This window comes from Pelodiscus sinensis, chromosome 4 (assembly GCF_052426305.1).
Source record: "Pelodiscus sinensis isolate ZL-2025 chromosome 4, ASM5242630v1, whole genome shotgun sequence".
Taxonomy (NCBI): domain Eukaryota; kingdom Metazoa; phylum Chordata; order Testudines; family Trionychidae; genus Pelodiscus; species Pelodiscus sinensis.
This window is the reverse complement of record NC_143055.1, coordinates 83,685,385-83,711,491: the sequence shown is the minus strand read 5'-3', so window position 1 is coordinate 83,711,491 and position 26,107 is coordinate 83,685,385. Positions and strand designations below refer to the sequence as shown.

General features: G+C 45.2%; 1 protein-coding gene across 4 annotated transcripts in view; it reads left to right on the top strand.

Annotated features, from left to right (window-relative positions):
• Nucleotides 1-953: 953 nt before the first annotated feature.
• The window catches only part of ARHGAP10 (Rho GTPase activating protein 10), a 275,716-nt gene continuing 250,562 nt past the window's right edge, over nucleotides 954-26,107 (top strand). The window contains exon 1 of one of the 4 annotated variants that reach the window (XM_075930008.2): nucleotides 954-1,544. In XM_075930008.2, the coding sequence (XP_075786123.2) occupies nucleotides 1,391-1,544 (154 nt within the window). In that variant the 5' untranslated portion in view covers nucleotides 954-1,390. The remainder of the gene's footprint in view (nucleotides 1,545-26,107) is intronic. The other 3 variants (XM_075930007.2, XM_075930012.2, XM_075930009.2) reach the window with 3 other exon arrangements.

The window sequence follows — 26,107 nt, the reverse complement described above, 5'->3', positions numbered from 1 at the left end:
GTGGAGTAAAGGGAACCTTCCTGAACAAACTTTCAGAGGGGTAGCTCTGTTAGTCTGTAACTTAAAAAACAACAACAACAAGAAGGGAGTAATCTTGTGGCATTTTAGAGATTCACAAGAAGGATGGGACACTTCCAACCCACTCAGTTAGCCTCACTAGCACCAACATTACAATTGACAGGTATTTTTTCTTCCCCTCTCCTTTCTTTTTATGTTGTGAGGTTCCCCCCCCCCTCCCATCAGAGGAAGCCAGTTTTGCTCATAAAAGCTCATGATACTATATATTTTTAACAAACTCGGAGACCCACCTACCCTTGCCACAAACTTTGCAAGGTCCATAAAAGGCTATTAGCCAGGGGATAAAATGGTGTCCTTGGCCTCTGTTTGTCAGAGGCTGGAGTAGGATGGCAGGAGACAAATCACTTGATCATTGTCTTCGGTCCACCCTCTCTGGGGAAGCTGGTGCTGGCCACTGTCCGCAGACAGGATACTGGGCTAGATGGACCTTTGGTCTGACCCAGTACGGCTGTTCTTATCTTCTAATCCCAGCACCATTTACCCTCTGTGGACTGCAGACAGACCCAAGCCGGTTTCGGGGCAGGAAGTGCCCCAGGGCGGAGAGGAGGCGGCAGTCCTGTTCTCCTTTAGTGGGTCAGGGGGTGCTGGGAGTTGAGAGCGGAGCAGGCCAGCCAACAGGCTGTAGTGTGCGCAACCTACCGCTGAGTGTGGAACCGGCGATAGTGGCCACACAGCTTAGCTGGTTCAGTGCTAGCTGAGGGCGGCAGCCATTCAAGTCCCGGGCACCACCCAACCCAGCCCGCCGCCAAGCGCCCCTCCCGCCCCTCTCCGGCAGTTTCACGCGTGGCTAATCACGCAGCGCGGCGCCTGGAGTTTGGAAGCGCAGCAGCTGGGAGCGGGCAAGGCGCCCTACGCCGGCGGGTGGAGAGAGCGGAGCTGGGCGGGGAGTTGGCAGGGTGGAGCTGGAAGCGGGGCGGGGCTGGGATGCCGAAGCTGCCTGTGGCGGAGGCTGCCGGGAGCTGGGCAGTGTCTCCGCGCTTAGCCCTCCCAGCTGCTCCCACGGCGGGAGGCTGCCCCAGGCGCTGCCGGGCGGCGCTGAGCTGATGAAGCTCTCGGGGTAGTTGCCGCTCGCCCCCTTCCCGCCCTTTGCTGCAAGAGTCCCCAGTCCAGGGAACGGCTGGCCTCGGGCCCGCCTCCCATGCCGTGGTCGGAGCGTGCCAGCTGCCTGTTCACCTGGGGGAATCGCTGGCTGCAGCTGGGAGGCACCGCGGGCCGCTCTCCGGAGGATCGGCTCTGGAGGCTGCTGCTGCTGCTGCTGCTTGGTGAAGAGGGATTTGCTAGGAGCTGAGCGGCTGGTGTAGCGGCAGCAGCCATGGGACTGCAGCCGCTGGAGTTCAGCGATTGCTATCTGGATAGCCCCTGGTTCAGGGAGAGGATCCGAGCCCACGAGGCTGAACTGGAGAAAACCAACAAGTTCATCAAGGAGCTGCTGAAGGATGGGAAGAATCTCATCGCTGCAACCAAAAGTGAGCGGGAAGGGAGGAGGGGCCGGCGGGGCAGGAGCCCCATTTGGTTGCAGACCCAAGAGCGGGGTTTTGCAGGGGCAGTAATCGGCGCTGCCTACAGCGGAGTGTTGCTAAGCGCCGTGTGATGCGGGGCAGGGGAAACATCCTCCCCTGCAGGCTTTGGGTTGCCCCGCTGTCACCCTGGGCGCGAGCTGAGCGAGGACGGCAGCTGGCGGGGCGCCTTGCACAAAGCCAGGGTTTCCTGCCGGCTGAGGCGCGGGCGGGGGGAGGTTGCAAGAGGTGCCAAGCCGCGTTCAGCTGGAAGAGGAGCCTGCCTCAGGCCGTTCTTAGCATGTTTGCGCTGCGTGTGAGGAAAGGCTTTGCTGTGAATTGGATTTAGTGCATCGCCTTCCTCACCTTTTGCTCTACTTTGCACCCCCCCCCCATTCCAGCGTGAAGAAACTGCTACCTTCCTGCCCTTGTGATCGTGGGAAAGTGATAACAGGCCTGCTACTGGTAGCAGCTCCCTTTTAAGAGAGCTTTTTGTAACCTCTCTTACATCTGTGACTTCCTGGCACAGGCCTACCTTAGTGTATGTGTCTCGAGCCCATACCACGCTGTACCTACAGTGTCTATGCTACACAGTACCACCACTGCCTTTGCCTGTGTATCATCTGTCCTGAAACTTAGCTAGGGTATGTGCGACAGGGGGGCTTACCTTCAGTGGCGCAACGGGGATGCTAAGGCAAGTTTCCTGTCTCTCCTGACACTGCAGACAACGCTGCGCCCTAGAAGCAGCGAGCAGCAGGTTCCTAGCCAATGGGAGTGTGGAGTTAGGGTTTGGGGCAGGGCCCGTGCACAGAGCCCTGTGCACTCTTGTCTCCCACCTCCACTCTATCTAGCAGCTGACCCTGCTGCCAGCTGCTTCTGGGGTGCAGCACAATGTGCAGTGCCAAGACAGGCAGGAAGCCTGTTTTAGCACTCCCACTGGTTACCTAATCCCCCTGCAGCAATGAGACCCAGTGCAGTATGAAAACTGCTGGCTTTGGGAACATAGTCCTAGCCTGCTCAAGGTAGCTGGCTAGATCAAATTGATGAAATGTCATGGTTGGGGTTTCAGATGCACAAAGATGGCTACATCATGGTTTTTGTGGGTACCATAACTCTTAGTGGCATGATTGTGTGTTTACATTCTTGTCTGTAGTGTTGCGTTCATGTAACTTCTTAAATTTTTAAGTTCAAACTAGGGATGTAATAGTATAGTCGATTAACCGATAAGCAAAAGCACATAGGTTAATGCTATAGACTACACATATTCCCCCCCCTCCCGCCGCCCTTGCCAGTAATTTTTTTAGGAGGCTGGCCAGCAGCCCAGCTCAGTCCTGGCTCATGCCGAATCCCGGATTAACCCCCGCTGCGTCTCTGCTTTTGAAGTGTATTAGGAGGCAGGCAGGCAGCCTGGCTTAGTTCCTATATGAGAGGCAGCAGTGTGGGGCAACAGGCAGCCAGTCCGCAAGGTGAGCTAGTTTTTTAAACTGGCTCCCCTCAAGGATCAGCTCCCACCTGGCACACTGCTCTGTATCAGAGGCAGCAATGCAGCATGGCAGGGGCTCCTCAGTGACACACTGGGTCCTCACTGGCTGCCGGCCCCCTCCGGGGACTATAGACTAGTTGAGGAACCAATAAGAATTCATGAGGTTACTCGACTATTCAATTAACCGATATTTAACATCCCTAGTTCAAACAGACTAATGTAGTTCATAAATGCTTATTTGAATCCAATGATAATGTAAACAAACATGTTTATTTCATTTTGATTTTCACATAGGCTGGGACTATGTTCCCTAAATCAGTGGTTTTCAAACAATGGGTTGCAACCGAGTATTGGGTCATGGATTGTCAGGCACTGGATCTCACTGCTGCAGAGTCATCAGGTGCCCATTGGAGGTGCCAAGGCAGGAAACATTGCCTGTCCTGGCACTGCAGACTGCTGCACCCTGGAAGCAGCTGGCAGCATGCCTGGCTCCTAGATAGAGTGTGTGTGTGGGGGGGAGGAGGGAAAGCGCACGTACACTGTCCCGAACACTAACTCCGAACTCCCATTGATTGGGGACCTGCTGTTGGTTGCTTCTGGGAGAGAGAGGAAGTCTGCCTTAGTACCCCCACTGCATCACTGACCAGAAGCCACTCAAGGTAAGCTCCTTCTGTGTCACCCCTGACATCCCCCTCTAAAAGCTGGAGCTTCCTTCTATACCCCAAAGCTCTCATCCTCACTCAGGAGACCACACTCCAAACAAATTATGTTGGGTGATGGGCATCAATAATTTTCTTCAACTGGGTCAAGAGAAAAAAAAGTTTGAAAACCACTGCCTCAAGCTACACTGCTCGCTTGAAAGCTTGTAAAATTTGAAAATCCACTAGGGACCAGCAGATTCTAAGATGTCACCTTTTATATAAATTGTGGGGAGAGGGGGACTTAGAAGACTGTTCATGGACTAGGTTAAATGGCTGCTTCTGAAGTAGAAGGTTCCCCCGCCCCCCAGCAATCTCATTTTATCCAAGTGGCAGCAGGGCAGAACATGTGCATCTCAGGCACTGAATAACTGAGCAAAGGAGCTGGCATACATCATACCTTTTTCACTTATTTCTAATTCTGCTTTATTTGTTGGCCTACATGTTTTCTGCATTTTACAAGATGTGTTCTTTGGTGACTGCATGCATGCACGTCCAAATTATGTAGATTTGAAATCCAAATAATTGTTTTAGATTGAAGTGTGACATACAAATATTTCTAAATGTTCCAAAACTTGTAAAAAGTAGTTGTTCCCACCCTCTTCAAAACAGCTAACCACTATTTTCTGAATCTTTTTTTTCCAAAATTTCCCTTTCTGGCCCGCATGAAACTTCACGTGAAAAAGTTATACAGGTTGAACCTCTCTCATTCAGGACTCTCTGGTTCGGCAACATCTATGGTCCAGCAGGCCCACAGATGTTGCTAGACCAAAGAGCCCTTGCTGCAGGGGTTGAGAGCGGCTGGGAGCAGAGCTCCTCTGGTAGATGGCGGCCAGCAGGGCCAGTCCCCGGGGGTAGAGGAGCTCAGGGAGAGACTGGAGCCCCCCGGGGGACTGGGGCGGGGAACTCTGGAGCGGCTGCTGCCCTGTGCAGGGCTGGGGGTGGGGAGCCCCACGAATGGGATGGGGGCAGCAGAATCAGGTAGGTGGGGCCGGAGCTGGTCAGGCCTCTGGGTTCTCCTGGTGAAGCAGCCAGGAGGAGAGTCCTGGGATGGTCCAGACACTGACCTCCCCTGGTCTGGCAAATTCCTTAGTTCAGACTCCAGTCCTGAAGGTGCTGGACCAGGGAGGTTCAACTTGTATAACTTTTAAGGAGTGCTAAATGAACTGGAAAAGCTTTGAATGACAGTACGCAGTGTAGTTGTAGCTGTGCAGGTCTCAGGATATTAGAGAGATGAGGTGAGGTAATTTCTTGTACAATGTAAGATGTTCTCCACCTTATCTATTGAATGAACATGTTTCCTTGGTAACCATAGAGTTACTTTAATATACGTAGTGTTACTTTTGCAACACAAGTTGTGCCTACGGTGTTGTCATTTCATCCTGTTAGCTCTTCTGAGTAGATAAGTTGTATGGTGGTGGAGGGTGCCATTGTGTTTATATATTTATTAAAGAAAATTAGTTACATCCTGACTGGATTTGTGCAATTGTGGATTTTTGCCCTTATGATTAGAGCCTTGCAAATCCATGGGTATACACATCCGTGCAATGCAATTATCAGCTTCTAACTTTTTTGCAGATAAAGATGCGGATACAAATGTTGTACTGTATCTAGAACTCAGCAAATGTGTGGATATCCACAGGTATTTGCATCCATGGCTCTACTTATGGTAGCTGTTTCAGCTTTTGTCAGCCTTTTTCCTCCAGTATTTATGAGTATCTCATAGGCATTTCTTGCACGCTGACAGTATTTGGTAGTAGCTGATTTTCATCTTAAGAATACATTAACATAAGCTCTTCATTACCAGGGCTGCTTGTGTATTTCAACCTAAACTATTTGGATTTCATTTTTGAATGGGAAATTATTTAAAGGTAAATACAACTTCAGGTATAAATTACATTTTATTCTGTAAATTGAGTTATTCAAGATAATTTCTCCCATGTCAGCAACAGCATCATATCTGTACCCTTATAAATACAGGGTTTCCTTTATTTTTAAAAAAAGGAAAGGGGGAAAAAAACAAGAGCAACAGCTGAAAAGAAACTTCATGATGGTCCTCCATCTTCTGCTGAATGTCAGATATGCCCATATCATTTAATAAGTCCCATTTCCTGTTTGAGACACAATTGTAAGTGACTATGACATTGTTTATATGGAGTCACATTTTAAGAGGTAGTAAGCCTATGCCACTTTTTTTGTCTTGAAAGTAGGAGTTGTCACTGCTCCCCTTCTTGCCTTCCTTTTCTGTTATACTGGGCAATGATTTCTCCTCTGGTTCAAAAAGTTGCAGAGTTAATGTTGGTATACGAATATATTACCAATAAACAAACTATCTCTGCTGCAGCCATAACTGAAGTTTGTAGTTTTCAGTTTGAGCAGACTTATTGATGTTGCTTTACACGCCAAGTTTTAATTCTTTTCTGAATCTGAAAGGTAATCAGTAAGTTCTCTTGTGGTTCCTCTTAAAACTTTGCATTATTGAAGTGCCATTGGTTCTTGAAACCAAACACTGGAAAGAAAGAATGAATACACAAACAGTGGTTTTAGCTATTCACTGATCTGTCTTCATTGCGCTTCCCTTTTCCCATATTTAGTGTTTGCTATTAAAATGAATGAAACATTTATAGTAGAAATATCAATGGATTCTAGTCAAGAAATGGTTACCATTTGTGCTGTAAAGTTTGTTTTTTGAAAGGATTGTTTCTGAATAGAGGTAGTCGCTACATTTGAGAGAGATACTGAAGGGATACATATTTAGTAAGTAAATGAATTATTAGTTTGATATGAACAATATTTTCAAATACACACTTTAAAGCTCTTGAACACTATTAATGGTTATAACCTATATATGGCCCCAATACAACATGTGTTCAGATTAACATTTGAGGAACAGAGTTACGTGACTCTTGATCAAAACCAGTTTTTTTTTTATGGCTTTCCATGAGAGAGTCAACTAAACTTGCGGAAGCCACTGAGCCACTAGTAGGATTGTGTAATGTGCACTAGCTCTCAGGCTCTGAAACTGTTGTCAATTGAAATAGTTATGCTGGAATTAATTTGTAAAATATGTAAAGAAATGGAGAAAAAGCATTTAGTCTAAAAACTGTAATTTCTGTAGTTTAAATGGCTGTTCAGTAAGTGTTTCAGAGAACATATTGATTCTTAGAATGGTTGGTTCTATTATTAAAAAAAGGAAAAGACTATCTCTATTGCAAGTTATATAGTAGATTACTGAAACAGATTTCTAAATATCTCACTTGCTCTTCAGTAGGGTGATTATGCTGTTGGTTTATCTTATGACTTTCTCTATGGTTGCAAAGTGGAAAATAATTAGTCCACTTTGTACTTGCATCCCTGTGCCCTAGCACAGTGCTGGTTTGTTGCAAATGCTGCCAAGAATGTTTACATGCTTTTATTAAAAATGAAATTTAAAAATAAAATGGAAACACTTCTATTGATCTTAGGTTTTGTAATTTTGGGGCATATCTGATCTGACTTCATTTTAAGAAATGATTACATGGAGAACACAGTCTTTAGCTTCTTTTTAGTCAGTAAGAGCCACTCTTGTTAATGTTCCTTGAAGTTAACATTAGCATAACTTCCCTGCTAATGGAAAAAGTTGCTATTGTGTAAGACAGCGATTTGAGAGTCTTTCCATTCAGCCCACCCAAAAGAGGTATTTACTTTTATGTAAATGGGATGGTATTACTCTATAATACAAATGTCGATTTAATTCTGTGGAGAGCGCTAAATTGTAATTTTTGAATGTGGTCTGAGCTGGGATTATGACATTAGAGCGATAGCCTTAATGTCAAGGAGAGGTTTGCCCAAAGATCAGACATAGCATGTAATCTTGATATAATCACCACTGTCTTCTTTCTTGTCACTTCTGTATTTGGGGTTGGTAACTTTTATAGCTTTTTTCCAAAACTCATGATTGTATGCCTGGATGTTACGCAGATTGATCTCCCTAAAGTCTGTTGATTGTCTAGTTCATGTACCAAGTCTTTGGCCTCTACTTTACATGATGGTTGCTATCCTACCAATATATTTCTCAAGTCTCTTATTGGACATGTGCATACTAATGTTGCCTAGTCTCCTTCAGTTGTCTTCAATTGGAGCAACTTCCAATATATCCCTCACAACCTCACTTCATTTCCTGTCATAGAATGATAATCTTTAATAATTATTAGTTCAGCTATTTTATGAAGTTGTTGCCCATTTGGCTCAATTGGTAATGGTAGGGAATGAAGCAGGTCATTTTTAGGACTATAGTTAATTCTTTTGACCATTTTGTGCATACATTTGACCAATTCTTACTTGTTGAGATGTTGGTTATTAATGTCATTATTAGGATTCAGACTCAATTGGAATGAGTGGAGTAGTTGATAATTCTCAGAGCTGTTGGTAGACTTCATTCACAGTGTTTTTTTTGTTTTGTTTTGTTTTTTAAGAAAAATGAAAGCTTATGTTATTCAGAATATGAATCTGTCATAGACACTACAAAGTAGGATGGACTTGTTATGGAGATTTTAGTTTCAAGCTGGAGATTCGAACTGCATTAAGGGTGAAACTGGAGAACTGCTATTGAGCTTCAGGCAGAAAAATTCCACACTTAATGTATACAGGCAGTCCCCGGGTCACGTCAGTCCGACTTAAGTCGGACCCCTAGTTACGAACTGAGGGGGGGGCGCAGCTAGTGCGGGGTGCCTTCCCCACTGTCGCCGCCTCTGGCAGCGCGGGGGGCGCTTCCCCCCAGCAGACCAGGAAGACACAGAGCTAGTACCTCCCCCCCCCCCCATCAGACCAGGGAGATGCGGAGCGGCTTTTCTTGCCGCGGAGGACGCGGGTGGGGGGACCACGGCGCGTCTCGGCATTCCCGCCACCCGCGTCCTCCGCGGCGAGAAAAGCTGCTCCGCGTCTCCCTGGTCTGCTGGGGGGGGGGGTGCAGCTAGTTCACCCCCCTCTCCCCCAAGCAGACCAGGCTTTTCTCGCCGTGGAGGATGTGGGCGGCGGGACCGCGGCGCGTCTCGGTGGTCCTGCTGCCCGTGTCCTCCGTGGCAAAAAAAGCCGCTCTGCGTCTCCCTGGTCTGCTGGGGGGGGGGGGGAGGGGAAGCAGCTAGTGCCCCCCCCCCAGCAGACCAGGCTTTTCTCGCCAACGCCTGGGGTAGAGCAGCTGGGGGGCTGGCGGGTTGATCCTACAGCACCGAGGTGTGGCGCTACTGGACCAACCCTGCAGCACCCCAGCTGATCTGCCCCAGGCGTCCCCAAGTCAGCTGCTGCTGAAACTGACCAGCAGTTGACTACAGGAAGCCTGAGGGAGAGCTGCTCTGCCCCTGGCTTCCTGGAATCAGCTGCTGATCAGTTTCAGCAGCGGCTGACTTGGGGACACCTGGGGTAGAGCAGCTGGGGTGCAGCCGGGTTGGTCCAGTAGCGCCAAGGGTCGGCGCTACCAGACCAACCCAGCAGCACTCCAGCTGCTCTGCCCCAGGCGTGTCCGATTCAGCCGCTGCTGGTCAGTTTCAACAGCTACTGAATTTGGACACCAGTTCCGACTTACATACAAATTCAACTTAAGAACAAACCTACGGTCCCTATCTTGTCTGTAACCCGGGGACTGCCTGTACTAGGATTTTTTAGGTCTTAGCAACATTTGTGGATGGCCTGGTTAGTTCAATGCTGATTGGAAAGTAAAGTATAAGAATGCACATTCAGTAATGTGGTGTGGTCCTCATGCTGGAAATGGAAAGAGGAAATAGAGCTGAAGCCCTTAAAAAGCAGAGCAGAGATAAGGCATGCACTTACTACAAGTTCTAGTTTCAGAAAAAAATGTGTGCTTTAAAGTTTTTGAAAATCAAACTGGGTGTGAACTTTTTCCATGCTTACTTTTGCAGGTAGTCATGCTATCATTCTGTGCTGTGAGTGATGCTTCTCTTATTCTAGATTGAGTTAACTTTTTTGCTTTTCTTTCTATATTTCTTTGTCTCATTATGAAATATTTTCCCCCTGTTGCTCTCACCTTGAGGAGCTATATGCTTAAAGTTGCTTTATACTGAACTGATGAGTTCTTTCAAATTGTTGGAAGTAACTTATCATTCTTGTGAGAGCGAAGTAGTAGTAGGAAAAGCTATCTGCAAAAGGGGGCGATGGAAGAAAGGATTTTTAAATAAAATAAAGCATTTTCTTAGTAGTTCTGTTTTTCACATGCTTAACAAAGTGCACCTACTTAAGCCTGATCTTATGTCTGGGAAGACTAGCACAGATGGAGATCATTGGCTCATTAGGAGCTTCAATTTTTGATTTTCCTGTTAAATTTGATTTGTTTTTCTTGGTAGGACGAAGTCCTGGATTTAAAAACAAAAGGTTGTAATTGGACTCTAGTCGTACACCGTTTTTGTATGCTGAAGGTTTGATGGGGTTATTGGTATTGTCCATCACAGAGAAAAAAGCAAGCAAGATAAAATGCGTATTTTGCAATGCCTAATCTTTGTATAGGGCTTTTGTGCCTCAGCAAAGAATTAATGGAAATAGGAATTTTTGTAGCAGAAATTGGGAGTGATGTCCTGAACAAAAGTATGTCAGGAGCCAGCATGCTGTTATCAAGTATTCTTTGCTTTTCAAGGCCAGTCTTTTCTCTGTGTCTTTTTTTAAAATTGCACGTATGCATTGTTTATAAGTAGGAATTAATTGCATGGTGAAGAAGCTACATTTCCTATTGAACTTTTCTCACTGTTAGGGATGTAAAAAAGTAATCGATTAGTCAACTACCGGATAAGCCTAGGATTATCGGATAGTTGAGTTGATTATTCGCATTTCCTCCCTGCCTTGCTGCCTATATATATCAGAGGCAGCCAGGGAGATGGGGAGCAGGAGCTGGTGTTGAGGGAAGTCGGCTTAAAAACTGGTTCTCCCAGCACTGCAGTGCTGCTTGCCTCTCTCCCTGTACTGCTGCCTCTATCAGGGGGCGGGAGGAAAGGGGCAGGGGAGGCTGCTGGCAGAGCAGTCTCTATTCATGGCCAGCCCCGGGGGCTGTGAACAGAGTCTGCTCCAGCAGCAGCTCCTGTCTACAGCATCCTAGGCTGGCCGCGAAAAGCGGCTGCTCTGCAGCAGCCCTTGACTATAGGGGTCCCCAGCTGCCCCTGGAATCCCCTGCAGACAGAGGCCACTGGACCAAGCCTGGCATAGCCCCGGCTCACTCCGGGTCCAGGAGCTACCCCTGTTGCGGCGGCTCTGCAGTAGGCTGCTTGCACACCTGGCTCTCGCTACACTTAAATTGCAAAGCTGTGCGGGGGTAGCTCCTTCTGAGTGCCTTGCCTTATTGACTAGTTGTGTAGTCGATACAAATTGTATTGACTACACGATTATCCAAATACCTGCCTCTTAATATCCTTAGTCACTGCAGCCCTAGAAAAAGTTAAAACTGTTTCTTTCGATCTGAAAATGTGAGTGATTTGAGTTGAAGTGCATCCCCTCCTAAGCAAAGGCCCATAAGAAATAGCCTAATTTTTCTTTTGGTTCCATTCTATAGTTTTGAATTTTCAGTGATTGTAGGGAAATGCAAGCTGCACACTAGCTGTACTCTCCAATAGCATTAAAGATATTTGAATGTTTAAAAAAGTGCGATAGAACAAAAACCCTGTTAAATTGATGTGCTTGAGAGCTTGCAGCCAGGATTACAATGAAAGAATGAATTGTTAGGAAAAGCCTCATTCTTAAAAAGATTAACTTGTAAATAATTGAAGGAACATGCTGCAATGTAACGATGGAATTAGGACAAACTTTTCAAGCCCTAGTTTGTATTGGTACTGTTCTGTAACTCAGGTGGCTGCGTCAGCAACTGATTAGTCCACATAAAATGCAGTGTGAACATTTTGTTGTTTCAAAGAATGTTTGTCTTTGAAGATATAATTTTGTGTAATTAAAAAAAAAATGATTTTTTTTTATGCTTTTTATTTTAAAAAGTGAATTTGTATGCTTCCATGCTTATCTACCGGGGAAATTGACAGCCATAGCTATAGTGGAATGATCATTTCACTAAAACTATTTTGGTATAACTGCACCATGTGAAGCTCTTCTTCCTGAGTAAATATTTTACTTCCAAATGTTTTTTTTTTTTATAGTACTGTTACAGTACAATATTCTCCTATGCAACCCTGGGCAAGTCATTTATCCTCTTAGTGCCTCAGTTCCTCATCTGTAAAATAGGGGATCAACAGTATTTCCTTGCCTCTTAGAGGTGTTTGTAAGGATAAAAGGTGTAAGGAGTCCTGTGGCACCTAATAGACTAACAGAAGTGTTGGAGCATAAGCTTTCGTGGGCAAAGGCCCACTTCATCAAATGCATGTATCTGACGAAGTGGGTCTTTGCCCACGAAAGCTTATGCTCCAACGCTTCTGTTAGTCTATAAGGTGCCACAGGACTCCTTGCCGCTTTTGCAGATTCAGACTAACATGCTCTGGCAGATTCAGGCTATCCCTCTGATACTTGTAAGGATAAATACATTAACATTTTTGAAGCACTTTGAGATCAACTTATATTATTATAATTCTTTTCCCATACTTTCATCCCTCTCCCCCAATTCTGTCAAATCTTTTTCTCTAAAATCAACTCCCTGTAACTAAAACCAACTTAAATTATTTTAAATTCTTATTATGGCTTATACAGTCTGAATAGTTGCTAATTCCTGTTTAATAGATGGTTCAGCACTCATGCCACAAGAGTGACTTCTTCTCTGCGAGGTAAGTTACCTTAAAAAGAAAACATTGTTTGGGAGTTTTTTGTGTTTACAAAACATGATGAAGCTAGAAGAGTTAAAGTAAAAGTGTTTCTCAAACTATATTTTAACTAATAATAATACATTTAAATCTGTTTTTAAAACCTGTGCTTTTGGCTCTCTTCTGCTTGTTGAAAGTCTCCCCACAGCATTAGATGTCACACAATTAACTGGCCTTATGTTTAGAATTAGCACACTCTTGCGTGATATGAAGAACATGTTTTTGAGGACTGACCATAACCCTTTGGGATGGACAGTGCTGGCAGTTAGCAGTAGAACTGGTGGTAGTGAGAGCAGCTTGGATTGACTGAGAAGAGAGGGCCTTCACTTTTCATTCTATAATTCTGGCAGGCTTATTCTAGCTGCTGCTGCTGTTTCTCCTCATGTCCTTGTTACAAACTACATGGTTTTCCAGAAGTGCATAAGTGGTGGCCTTTTCCATCAGTGCGATGAGGTGGTCCTTCATACAGGTCTCCCCAAAGAGTCGGTAAACAAGTAGGTACTTCACAATCTTATGTAAGTAAGGCCAGAACATTTTTTTAAAATTAAGTTGAAAACTCAGTAATATAATTTTACTTATTTTATAAATGCCACCCAACAAATGCAAGTCAGGAACTAAGCTTGATACTTGACAATAAAAGGTGAATTTGATAAGTCATAAGAATCCAGTTTAGCAGGACTTTGGGTAAGTCTAGACTGCAAGTTTCTTTTGAAAGAAGCTTTTTCGGAAGAGATCTTCTGAAAAAACTTCTTCCGAAAGAGAGCCTCCACACTGCCAAAGCACGTAGAAAAAGTGATCTGCTTTTTTAAAAGATAGTGTGTGGACGCTATCTCGCATTTAAATTGTGATTACTATGGACGGAGTGGCCACAAGGGCACCTGTGCTTTTTCCTCTTTCGTCTTCTTTCGAAAGACCTCCCTCTTCCCTGTCTACACATGCCTTTTTCTGAAAAAGCTCTTTTGGAAAGGTGTTCTTCCTTGTAGAATGGGTTTACTAATGTTCAAAAAACTCTCTGTTCTTTCGATTTTTCTTTCGAAAGAATGCAACAGCAGTGTGGACGTAAGTGAATTTTTTTTGAAAAACAGCCGTTTTTCCGAAAACCCCCCTGCAGTCTAGACGCATCCTTTATGATAAGACACTATTGGTTTGGGAGTAGATATCTGGAGTTCTATTCATGACTCTCTTAATATTTTTCTAAAAGAAATGCTCTTGTTCAAATAGGAATTATGTAGGGAAGTTCTATAGTCTGTGTTATACACGGTCATATTTACTAGATGATTACAGTGGTGCTTTCTGGCTTTCGAATCTATGAATGATTTGCTGTGTGGTTTTGGGTAACTCCCTTCGCTTAGTTATCTTCCACTTCTATTAAACTGTTAGCTTACTCTAAACTGTTAGCATGTGTGAAATGCTTTGAATCAGTGAGTACTATATGCGAAGTTTACACTACAAGCTAGGGAGTTGACTCCCCCTTCTCATTTACACATACTCACGCTAGTTCTCATTGAGCTAACACTAGTATAAATAGTAATGTAGCCATGATAGCACAGATTGTGGCAGCAGATGCACAGCCAAGCCATGCCGAGTACATACCCATAGGTTTCAGGTAGATTTGGATTTGGCTTGGTGGCTCTGTCATGCCGCCTCTGCCATTCCTGCAGCTATGCTTTTATTCATGCTAGCTCAATGAGAGCTAGTGTCAGAATGTGTACGCTAGCTGGGGAATTACACTCCTCTCTCCTACTATACATGTAGCCATAGAAGAGTGCTCAGTACCAAGTCACTATGTAAACTTGGAACTTTCATCCGTTATCTGCATATATTATCTTGTGCAGTGACAGTTCTCCAAGACCTCTCTTACTCTTCACTTCAGATCACCTGTACATTCAGTATTTGAATTAAACTGCAATGTTATAAAGTGGAACACATTCCCCTTACTAAGAAATGTGCTAGAAATAGAATCTGATGGGAGACAACCTTTATCCTCATACCAGAGAGGTTTTAGATGTCCTTGGTTGGAGAAGATTGCTCTGTGAGCTCACAGAGCAGCTGTACAGCACTCTCTATGCTGACCCTTGGAGTGGAAACTTCAGTCAGCAGTGTTTGGCTTTTGCTGTTACAGTACTTATTTCAGACAGTGCAATGAATTTTCTTATGGGGAATACTCATCAGCAGTTAAAGAGGAAAAATTGGGGAATACTAACTTCTCACTATAAGCCCATACATTTAATGAAAACCACACTTGAGCCTTATGGAAAAAATAAAAATATCTTCAGTATTTAGAGATGGTGGTGTATAAAGAAAATACCTGTTTTTTCCTCTTCCTCTTTGGTGTGCCTAAATGTTTAATTACTGAGAGGATTTGCAACACAAAATGCTTTGTTATAAAGAATTCCTTTCTTTCTGCTACTTTGCGCTGGATGTAATAATGTCATCAAATAACATCTGAATAACTTGAAAAGATTTAGTCTTGGCTTGAGTGAAGTGAGCAACTTGGGATAAATTAGTTTTTCCATCTGATTAATAGTTAAAGAAATATGGCTACATAAGCAGAAATGTTTCTAGATTTGTTTATATCCAGCCCACCATTCATCCTCCAAACCTCTCCCACCGCAATGTTTTCATTCCTGTTCTTAACAAAGTGGCTTGTATGAACCTTCCTGATATAGTTTGTGCATTAAATATAGCTTGCTGCTGGTGTGTATGTGTATGCATGCAAGCATGCAGGACCTAGAACAGGGTTGTCCAACTGACTAACTCCTTGAGTTGCATATATGGTTGCCAGATGGATGAAAACAAAAATACTGGAACCTCCCCCCCAAAAAAACCACTGAGAAATTCTGTTGAAGGGGGGGGGGGAAACAAGGGGGGGAAAGAGACCAAAGTTGTTGTGCCCCTCAAAAAAAGGTCTCCCAAGACTTATTAGGCAATAAATAAAAATGAAATAAAACAGCATGTCCCCTTTAAGAGTGAGTGCAGGGATAGGAACGGGAGCGGTTGAGCACTAAGACCCAGGGGAAGTTGGCAGCTATTTTGTGCCGGGAGCCATGCGGAATCCGGTAAGTATAGGGTCAGGGGGCTGGGAGTCCGGGGGAGGTGGGTGGGTTGGCCGGCCAGGCGCTGAGTGTTTGTAGGGTTGCCAGGTGCCCAGCATTTTCACCTCCTGGCTGGGGAAAAAAATCAGAAAATATCAGACATTTTAGGTGTCTGGTATTCTCTGAATTTTTTTACCGGACAGGAGGTGAAAATACCGGACTGTCCGGGTGAATCCCAGACACCTGGCAAATATGAAAGTCTTCAGAAGTTCAAGAGTTGGGGCATTCCTGCTGGGGCTCAGGGCTTCAGCCCTGTGGGAGGCCCCTGTGGGTCGAAGCAAGAGCAATGCATTGGCCGCACTTGGTCATGTGGTGCTGCAGGGTCCCCTCCCTAAACTGCACCTGATGGAGCTGCCAAAAAGCTGGGAGCTATGGGGAGAGACCCTACATTTTCTCCTGCCTTTCCCCACAGAGTGCAAGCACTGGCTCCTCCTTGCAATTCCCAGCTGTTTGCGGCTTCCTCTCCATATAGCTCTAACACAGGAGTGGGCAAATACCAGCTGGATACCATCTGGCAAGGTTAGCTCCTGGTCCGTGCCCCACTGCTATATTTACCTTTGTGGTTGCAGATACTATCGATTGCAGCTCCCATTGGCTGTGGATTGCCATTCCCGGCAACAGGAGCTGTGACCTCCAGTACCTGCCACCCTGCAGGTAAATTTATAGGGTTGCCAGACGGTTTCAACAAAAATACCAGACACACTTGATATTACATCACAATCTACATTACATCTTATTTAGAAAATACCGGACATTTATATTTTCTCAGTAATATTTTTCTCAGTTTGTTTCCCGAACAGAAATCTCAAATTCTGGACTGTCCAGTTCAAAATTGGACACCTGGCAACCCTATAAATATAGCAGTGGCAGGTAAATATTAGCTTAGCCTAGTGGTTCACTGCTGAGTTATTGCCCACCCCTTCTCTAACACCTGGGTGTTTCATGTTGGGGTTTCTGAGAGTAAACCCTCACTCTTAGCAGGCACCAGTTGTCTCTGGCAGAAGCCCTTAGCTTCACCACGCATCCACAAGGCAAAAGCCCAGATTTTCCCACCAATATGGTAGGTAGAGAATAGGCTTGACCTGGGGTGGGGCGAGCTCTGAACTACACTTTAACTATAAAAGAGCTGCATGCAGCTAAGGAGCTGTGAGTTTGGCCATCCCTGACCTAGAAAGTCATTTGGAAGAAATATTCTGCCACTTGGAGGCTCTCGTTTGAAAATAAATAAGCGACTTTGAAAAGAATTGGAACTTTTAGCCCTAAAGAAATTTCTAGAATTTGGTCTGTGAAAGCCTCTGCCTCACAGACACGCTTGATGTGGTGGTTCTTTTTTTTTAATGGAAAAATTATATTTTGTTAATGGTCAGGAGTTAGCCTCTCATATCATAAGATTATTCAGCATTGCTCTCATTGGAACATTGCTTCCTGAAAACTATTATTAGTGTAGTAGTTGAGAGAGATAAGAACAGCTGTTGAGATTTCAGTTTGAGTCACTGCATGGGCGGAACTGGTTGGAATTCCAGAAGTGATAAGTATAGGAACTAAGGTGGAGTCATTATGGAATTTATTTGGAAAAGAGTGCTTCCAAACTTGGAGGGAAGAGGAGACATGGGATCTCTCCCTTCTGCTAGTCTGGCGATTAGAAATCTCTCTGCTACTTCCCAGCTCATGTCATTCTTCTGCATCCCGTTGCTGTTTACTCCCTATCTCCATGTATATATCTTCTGTGTTCTTGTTCTCTCTCTCTCCTCCTCCTTTGATATATTGTCTCTTTTTTGTTTTTTTTAATAGAAAAGATATATATTTCTGTTTAGTTTCCTCTCATCTTCTGTTCATAGTCTCTCATTCATGAGAAACTTATCAGTGCCTGTTGCTCTGGTTCCTGTAGGCCTGGTTTACAAGTCTAGTGTTTCTTTTCAAATTCACCATTACTAACATCAGTGCAGCTTCACCAGTGGTACCAATGTAGAGTGTAGCCTCAACAAGAATTTCACTGTTATCAGCTTCTAATATTGTATGATTTTTGACTTGCGTTACCCATTTTGCCATGAGAAGGGTTTAAGCCACTTTCAAGGAGGGCACTGCTTAGTTTCTGGCTTTTTATCATTTTTTCCTGACTGTAAAATGGGGATGATATGGTACATGCCTTAGAGCTGTTGAGATTGTTCAGTGCTTTTGAGAACCTTTTCGCAGAAGTACGAAGTGTTATTACTGTTATAATTACATAGGAACATAAGGACTGCCATACTGAGTTAGTTCTATGGTCCATCTAGCCCAGTATCATGTCTTCTAAGACAGGCCAGACGCTTCAAAGGGAATGAACAGAATAAGATAATCATCAAGTGATCCATCCCCTGTTGTCCATTTGCAGCATTCTCAGTCAGAAGCTTAAGATGCACCAGAGCACATCTTGGATCACCGTGGCTAATAGTCATTGATGGTCTTATCCTCTGTGAACTTATCTAATTCTTTTTTGGATCCAGTTATATTTTTGGCACTCCCAACATCCACTGATAATGAGTTCCATGGGCTGACTTTTGTGCAAAGAAGTACTTCCTTTTGTTTGTTGTTAAACCTACTGCTTGTTAATTTCATTGGGTGATCTCTAGTTCATGTTATGTGATGGGACAAATACCACTTTCTTATTCACTTTATCCTTTTTGAAATGGGGTGACCAGAACTGCACACACTAATCAAAATGTGGACATACTATTGGTATATAGTGACATTATGATAGTCACTGTTTTTATTATCTTTCCCTTTCCCAATGGTTCCTAACATTAACTTTTTGACTGTTGAACATCAAGTGGATGTTTAAAAAAAGCTGTGACTCCAAGATCCTTCTTGAGTAGTAACAGCTGATTTAGACCCCATCATTTTGCCTGTCTAGTTGGGATTATTTTGCAATGTGCATTAATGTGCATTTATCAACATAGAATTTCATCTGACATTTTGTTGTCCGGTCACCCTGTTTTATATGTTTGGAGGCTACAGACATAGAAAATGGCTTGAGCATCCAAAAAAATAACTAATGGGCAAAAATAAGGAAATTTAGAGTTAGTACACTCATTTTGTTCTTTACTTACCCTATTGTGCATAACTATTGTAGGGGTTTTACTAGTTAGTGGTTCGGTATGTTCTATTATTTAGTATCAGTGATGTAGGTGAACTACAAAGAATTTCAGTCCCTCTCTGTTTTCATTTTAATCTGTAATAAAGTAATGTACAGCTTGGAGGTGTATTATTGGTATGTACATAAAATCTGGACAGGAAACTACAGTTACTACTCCCATTGGAAGTAATACCAGCCTGAAATGGAAATAACAAATGATTGGTGAGATACTTTTTAATGTAAACATTGAGCCAGGGTTTGCCTGGGTCCACACCCATTTTAAATGACTGATAATGATTTTGTTTGTTTCATTTGTAATAGTCATGTTATGAATCAAGTGTATATATTGTAACACCTTTTTTTGACTGAGAATCTTAAATTGTTTTTTTTATTTTATTTTCATATAGAAATGCTAAAACAATGTTAAACAATTTTAGAGAGATTGATTAAACCTCTCAGTAGCCTGTGAGGTAGATGAACTGTGAGTCATCTTGCAGATGGCTGAAGTGAGACACAAAGAAGGTAATTTACCCATAGTCAACCAGCAAATCTATCAGTGTTGGAGTTAGTAAGTAGGAAACCCTTCTCCTTGTACTCAGTGGACTAGAATACTCTGCCTTTTTATATTTTTAGGCTGAAAAGATTAGATTTTAGATTCCCCTCTCTTCTTTTGCTTTCTTGAAAAAGTTAGTTTCATTTTAGATCAACACCATCTGAGTGGCTATCACACAAACAACAAATCATTTGCTGTAGGAACACTCACAGTTGAAATGAAGAAGACATCATAATCGTTTTAATTTTAATGTTACCCTGGAACGTATTGTAACTCCTTCCAAAAAGATGATGATTGCTTCTGCCTAAATTCTTAATCCTTAACCTTTGTACAATGCCAGAGCAAATTAGTTTTGCACGTGGAGTTTCTGCAAGAGTAATTTTCCTGTTTTCTCTTCATCCCCACTTTAGTCTGTTCCAATTTGGTCAGACTTTAGAGAATTGCCTTATTATTAAGTCATGTCCAAAGTTTCCAGTCATATGATTTCACTGAATAGAAATTTGTTACTGATGTGGGATGACCAAAACTTTGTTTTGCATGCTGACCCAAAAAATCCTAATGCTGTTATTGTATTGCTCACCACAGTAATATCTGTGTTCTATGAGTAGATTTCACCAGTGCAGACACTCCTGACCTATCCTGTCCATTTACCTTCCTTCCACATGCCTACAGAGCCAATATGGAGAGACATCCTCTTTTGTAGCTTCACGCATCTTTGACCCTCATAAAAAAGTTGCAGCATTTATGGCCTACCACAGTCTTGCTGGGATGGGGGATTTAGCCAGTGGGATTCATTTTCAGTCACTTTTAAAGTCAATGAGACTAGTCAAATATGTGCAAAAAGCCCAGATTTCCTTCTTTAGTCGTAACTTTGTCTGCTGGAGCACACATGAGGAGAGGGGAAAGTCCATATCAAATCAGAGGGTGTAGTAGGGCTGGTTCATTTAGACCAGGACTAGCCCTTGGGTATGAAGTAATTCATTCACAGTTTATCTAGAATTGCTTCAAAATAAGCAAGTATCACTACAGTTTCTTGTGACTTAAGGAATTAAATGCACATTTAATATGACTTTAAATTTGTCTTATAAGTTGGTTTTAAAAATGGTAATGAGAACCATAGAAATTCCTAATACGAACTGTGTATCACCATGTAGATCAATATAAGCAGTGATAATAACCATGCGATAGTTCACATCAGCTATGAAGAATGATGAGGTTTCTGGAAAGAAGGTGGTGATTTCTGAAACCTTGCCATCTTCTTTCTAGGAACCTTCTAATTCATAGGTTCCCAAACTGGGGGGCATGCCCCCTGGGGGGCATGAAGAAATTCCAGGGGGGCACGAGGCAACCCAGCCTCCCACTCCCCAGTCAGTTCCCTCCCCCAAGAAAGAACCCTGACTGTCCGGTAAAAAAATTCAGAAAATACCATGTGAACTGTCCGGTATTTTCTGTTTTTCCTGGCTTGGGCGTCCGCCGGAACATGTGCTGCTCGGACTGGCTGGAGCGGAGGGAGGATAGAGTGTCCTGGGCAAACTTCAAAATGGCCACCGTAAAAGGGCAGTGACTGTTCTGCTCTTAAAAGACCAACTACTTTTCCCCTGGTGTACTGGCACCCTTTTTTTACACTGGCCCGGACTGTTTTTCAGCCCTGGTCAGTTCTTCCGCTCCCCCCCCCTTTTTTTCCAACAAGTTTTGCTGCAATTTTGGGGTGGGGTGTGAGGGTTTCTCAAACATCAAAAAGGGGGCATAATGCCGAAACGTTTGAGAACCACTGTCCTAATTCATGTAGTTTGGGGGCAGATTCTATAGCATTTTCAAGTGGGATCTTGGGAGCCTAGAGCCCTTTCTGTGGAAACCCTGTGTTGGGAGTTCTTGCTGCTGCCATCATGGCTCTAACTCCCCTGTCCACAGATGTATTTTGGGGGAAGAAGCAAGGGTCTCTGTCAAAAAGATTAGATAGCCCCTGTCTTTGTTGTCCTCTTGTTTAAATGTCAAAGAATGAGAGGGAAGAAGTCATACCCCCCCAAAGAATGGCCTCTTTGGGGTCCACTGGGAATTCAGAGTGTATGTGGCCCTCTTTTTGCTTTATTTCTTGTGAACTTTACAGAGTCAGATCCTCAAGTCGTGTAGTTATGAGTTATACTTCAGGATTTGAAATGAGATTGTTAGGTGTGGCTTAAATCTTATTTATCGGAGCATTAGCTGACTGTTGCGTTAGATCAGTAATAGCTGCCCAGAATCTGTTTACTTTTTCATTGCCAAATCCCTTGGCAATTAATTTTAGGACCATATCTATTCTGCCTACAATTCTTCCTTGGAACTGTCAGTAGGAAGAATAGCTATCATTTCCATTGTACAGGCAGTCCCCGGGTTACATACAAGATAGGGACTGTAGGTTTGTTCTTAAGTTGAATCTGTATGTAAGTCGGAACTGGCATCTAGATTCAGCAGCTGCTGAAACTGATCAGTTTCAATAGCGGCTGAATCTGGACACCAGTTCCGACTTACATACAGATTCAACTTAAGAACCCCAGGCGTCCCCAAGTCAGCTGCTGCTGAAACTGATCAGCAGCTGATTCCAGGAAGCCCGGGGCAGAGCAACTCTGCCTCGGGCTTCCTGTAGTCAGCCGCTGGTCAGTTTCAGCAGCGGCTGACTTGGGGACGCCTGGGGCAGAGCAGCTGAGGTGCTGCTGGGTTGGTCCAGTAGCGCGGCCGCTCCTCGGCGCTACTGGACCAACCCAGCAGCACCCCAGCTGCTCTGCCCCAGGAGTCCTGATTCAGCCGCTGCTGAAACTGATCAGCAGCGGCTGAATCAGGACTCCTGGGGCAGATCAGCTGGGGTGCTGCCGGGTTGGTCCAGTAGTGCCAAGGAGCGGTGCTGCGGGACCAACCGGCAGCACCCCACCTGCTCTACCACAGGCCCCGGGCTTTGCTCCACGTCTCCCTGGTCTGCTGGGGGGGGGCACTAGCTGTGTTCCCCCCCCCCCCAGCAGACCAGGGAGACGCGGAGCAAAGCGGCGGAGGACCCGGGCCAGATCCGCGGCGCTGATCTGGAAGCGCCACTGGTCCGGCCCGGGTCTTCCGCCGCTTCGCTCAGCGTCTCCCTGGTCTGCAGACCAGGGAGACAAGGAGCAAAGCGGCGGAGGACCTGGGCCGGACCCGCGGTGCTGATCTGGAAGCACCCCAGCTGCTCTGCCCCAGGAGTCCTGATTCCAGATCAGCTGGAAGCGCCGCGTGTCTGGCCCCGGGTCCTTCGCCGCTTTGCTCAGTGTCTCCCTGGTCTACTGGCTCCCCCAGCAGACCAGGGAGACAGGGAGCAGCTTTTCTCGCCCCAGAGGAGGCGGGCGGCGGGACCGGGCGTCCCGCCGCTCCAGTCCTCCGGGGCGAGAAAATCCCCGTTCGTAACTGTGGATCCGACATAAGTCGGATCCGCGTAACTCGGGGACTGCCTGTACAGATATTTGTATAATCTATATGTAATCATCAGGAAACAACAAATACAAAAGTGCCTTACAAATTTATGAAAGTATACCCAACTAAAAATTCTTAATGTGGTATTGTAACATTGAGTAACATTTCCTGGGCAATTTGTTTGACAATATTTGTTCTAATATTAAAAGTGTAGGCATGATGTGGTTGCGGTTTTATATACAGTGTCTGAGTTTTTTATTTATACAGGCAGTCCCCGACTTACACGGATCTGACTTATGTCGGATCCGCACTTACGAACGGGGTTTTCTCGCCCCGGAGGTCGAGGTAGCGGATTGCTACCTGCGAGCTCCGGGGTGAGAGAGCCCCGTTCGTAAGCTGCTCCAGTGCCCCTGGTCTGCTGGAGACCGTCTCCAGCAGACCAGAGGCACTGGGCGGGTTCCCGCGCTTCTGAGGCTTTGCCAGAGCAAAGCCTCAGAAGCGCGGGGAACCGCCGCTGCTGCCGCTTGAGTCCCGGTGCCTGTGGTCTGCTGGGGACGGTCCCCAGCAGACCACAGGCACCGGGACTCAAGCCGCAGCCGCGGGGGGGGGAGGGGTCCCGCGCCTCTGAGACTTTGCCAGAGCAAAGCCTCAGAGGCGCAGCACCCCGCTGCCGCTGCGGCTCTGCTCCCCGTGTCCCTGGTCTGCTGGGGGGGGGGGGCGTGGCTAGTGTGCCCCCCCCCCTCCAGCAGACCAGGCTTTTGTTTTGGACCCTGGAGCAGAGCAGCTAGGGCGCTGCGGATTGGTCCTGCAGCGCCCGCTCTGGGCACTACTGGACCAACCCGGCAGCACCCCAGCTGCTCTGCCCCAGGTCCTGATTCAGCCGCTGCTGGTCAGTTTCAGCAGTGGCTGAATCAGGACGCCTGGGGCAGAGCAGCTGGAGTGCTGCTGGGTTGGTCCAGTAGCGCGGAGGAGCGGTGCTACTGGAGCAACCCAGCAGCACCCCAGCTGCTCTGCCCCAGGCGTCCCCAAGTCAGCCGCTGCTGAAACTGACCAGCGCTGATTACAGGAAGCCCGAGGCAGAGTTGCTCTGCCTCAGGCTTCCTGGAATCAGCGCTGATCAGTTTCAGCAGCAGCTGACTTGGGGAAGCTTGGGGTTCTTAAGTTGAATCTGTATGTAAGTCAGAACTGGCGGTCAGTTTCAGCAGCGGCTGAATCTGGACGCCAGTTCCGACTTACATACAGATTCAACTTAAGAACAAACCTACAGTCCCTATCTTGTACGTAACCCGGGGACTGCCTGTATCCAGTTTTTTACTACTGTATGTGCTTGTTTAGTTATGGCTAGGTTATTGCATCTTGATTGCAGGAGCCCATATTCCAAGTGCTTATTGATTGCAAAGTTCTCCTTCATGTTTAAGATTTTTGAATGGCCTTGTGTAACCCACACACCTAGGTGTGGTTACTGAGTACTGCAAGAGGCACCTAGACCACTGCAACAGTTAAGATCAAGAGACCTCTACAGCATGGGTTGGGAGCGAGCTGGCTTTTAGCTCAGAGGGTAGAGGCTCCTAGAGTCAGCTTCCTAGGTTCAAATCCGCCTTGGTGGTGGTTACATTTGCACTATCATTTGTCTGCCTTATTTTCTTTTCCCTTTTCTTACTTCCAACATATTTTCTAAAGTGTCCTTTAAATTGTGCACAGGCCAGCTATTTGTGACACTAGGCACTGGTGCATTCTGTAAATGAGCTTTTTCTGTATAATAACTTTTTTAACAGTTTCTGTGTCTGTACTTCAAAAGTAAGCTTTTTAAAAGTTCTCTCCCTTAATTATTAGCTTTTATTTGTATTGTAGAAACAATACAAACTTTGGTGTTTGTATATATGGCACTTTGTATACATACAAATTGTTTTTTCATAGATAAAGATAACACAGTCATATCAAGTTGCTTGGCACGTAAGTAAACACTGGATGTTGGTGAGAAGAAAGTGAATAGGTTTTTTTTCCCCTTAGTCCAAAAAGACTGCAATCATGCAAGTGAGAAAATGACCTTAGGCAAAAATTTAAAAGAAACAACTTAAAGATGCACAGCAGAATTTTCAGAATGTTGTGTTTCAGTTAGATCCTACCCACATCAGTCTTTTTTCCCCCCAGATGCATACATTACTTTCCTATGCCTTAAACATGTATGCCTTTTCCATATATCTGATGAGGATGTTAAATATCGATTTACTAATCGAATAGTCGTTTCATTTGCTGCCAACTTTGAAACACTGCTTGCGGCCTGGGGCCAGATGGGGTGTCCTCAGGCTGCATGCGACATTTCCAAATGGCAGCGCCACAGGGAGCCTGGGTTCAGTTGGTGACTCCTGTTTATCCTGGGCTCCATGCGGCGCTGCTGCTTTGAAATGCTGAGTGCAGCCTGATGCTGGGCTCCCCACAGCATTTCAGAGCAGCAGCACTGCACGGAGCCACGGGTCAACAAGGGAGTCCCCAGCTGATCCTGGGCTCCACACAGCACTGCCACTTTGAAAAGCTGCAAGGAGCCTGACGCCATGCTCTCTGTGGCTTTTCAAAGCGGCAGTGCCACGTGCATCCCAGGATCAGTGGGGGAGTCCCCAGCTGATTCTGGGCTCCCTGTGGTGCAGCTGCTTTGAAATGCCACGTGCAGTCTGTGGACACCTCAGCTGGCCCCAGGCTGCATGTGGCACTTCAATGTGGCAGCACTGCGTGGAGCCTGGGGTCTGGCCCCATGCTTCAGACAGCACTGATGCTTTGAAGTACCTCCTCCTCTTTACCCCCCGCCTCCTCACTGTCTCTTTCTGAAAGAGGCAGCAAGGGAGGGGGCGCAACTAGTCGACCAGCATGTTGGCAATCCGATAAGCATTTGCTTATCAGATAGTCAACTAGTCCTTCACATCCCTAATATCTTGGTTATGAAAGTTTCCCTTCCCCAGCTCAGGTGTGCTTATTGTAGCTGAAGCAAGGAAGCCTGTGAATATTAATGGTAACAGAACTGCTGTTCCAGCTCTTTCTATTAATGACTTTTAAATTATAGAATTATAATTCTGTAAGAGTTTTCCTCCCCTTCTACATGTATAAGAATATAGCATATATCCCAGTGTTTGCTGTGCCACCTTTCTCTGGTCTCAGTTCACACATGTTGCCTCAGTTTCCCTTCCTTAGTAACCCAACAAAGACTTTCAGGTATGCAGTGGCAACACCCTTTCTTGGGTCTTTGTTTATTGATATAAAGTTCAAAAGGAATACAAAACTTTTGGCTCAGATGTTTCCTGAAGTCACCTTAACTGGCATTGCCTGCCAGCCTGTGTTGTGGCCTTCCAGCCTGGTTCCTAGAATACCATTGTCCTTAGTAAATATGAAGCACATATGTCTCCCCAGTATTATCA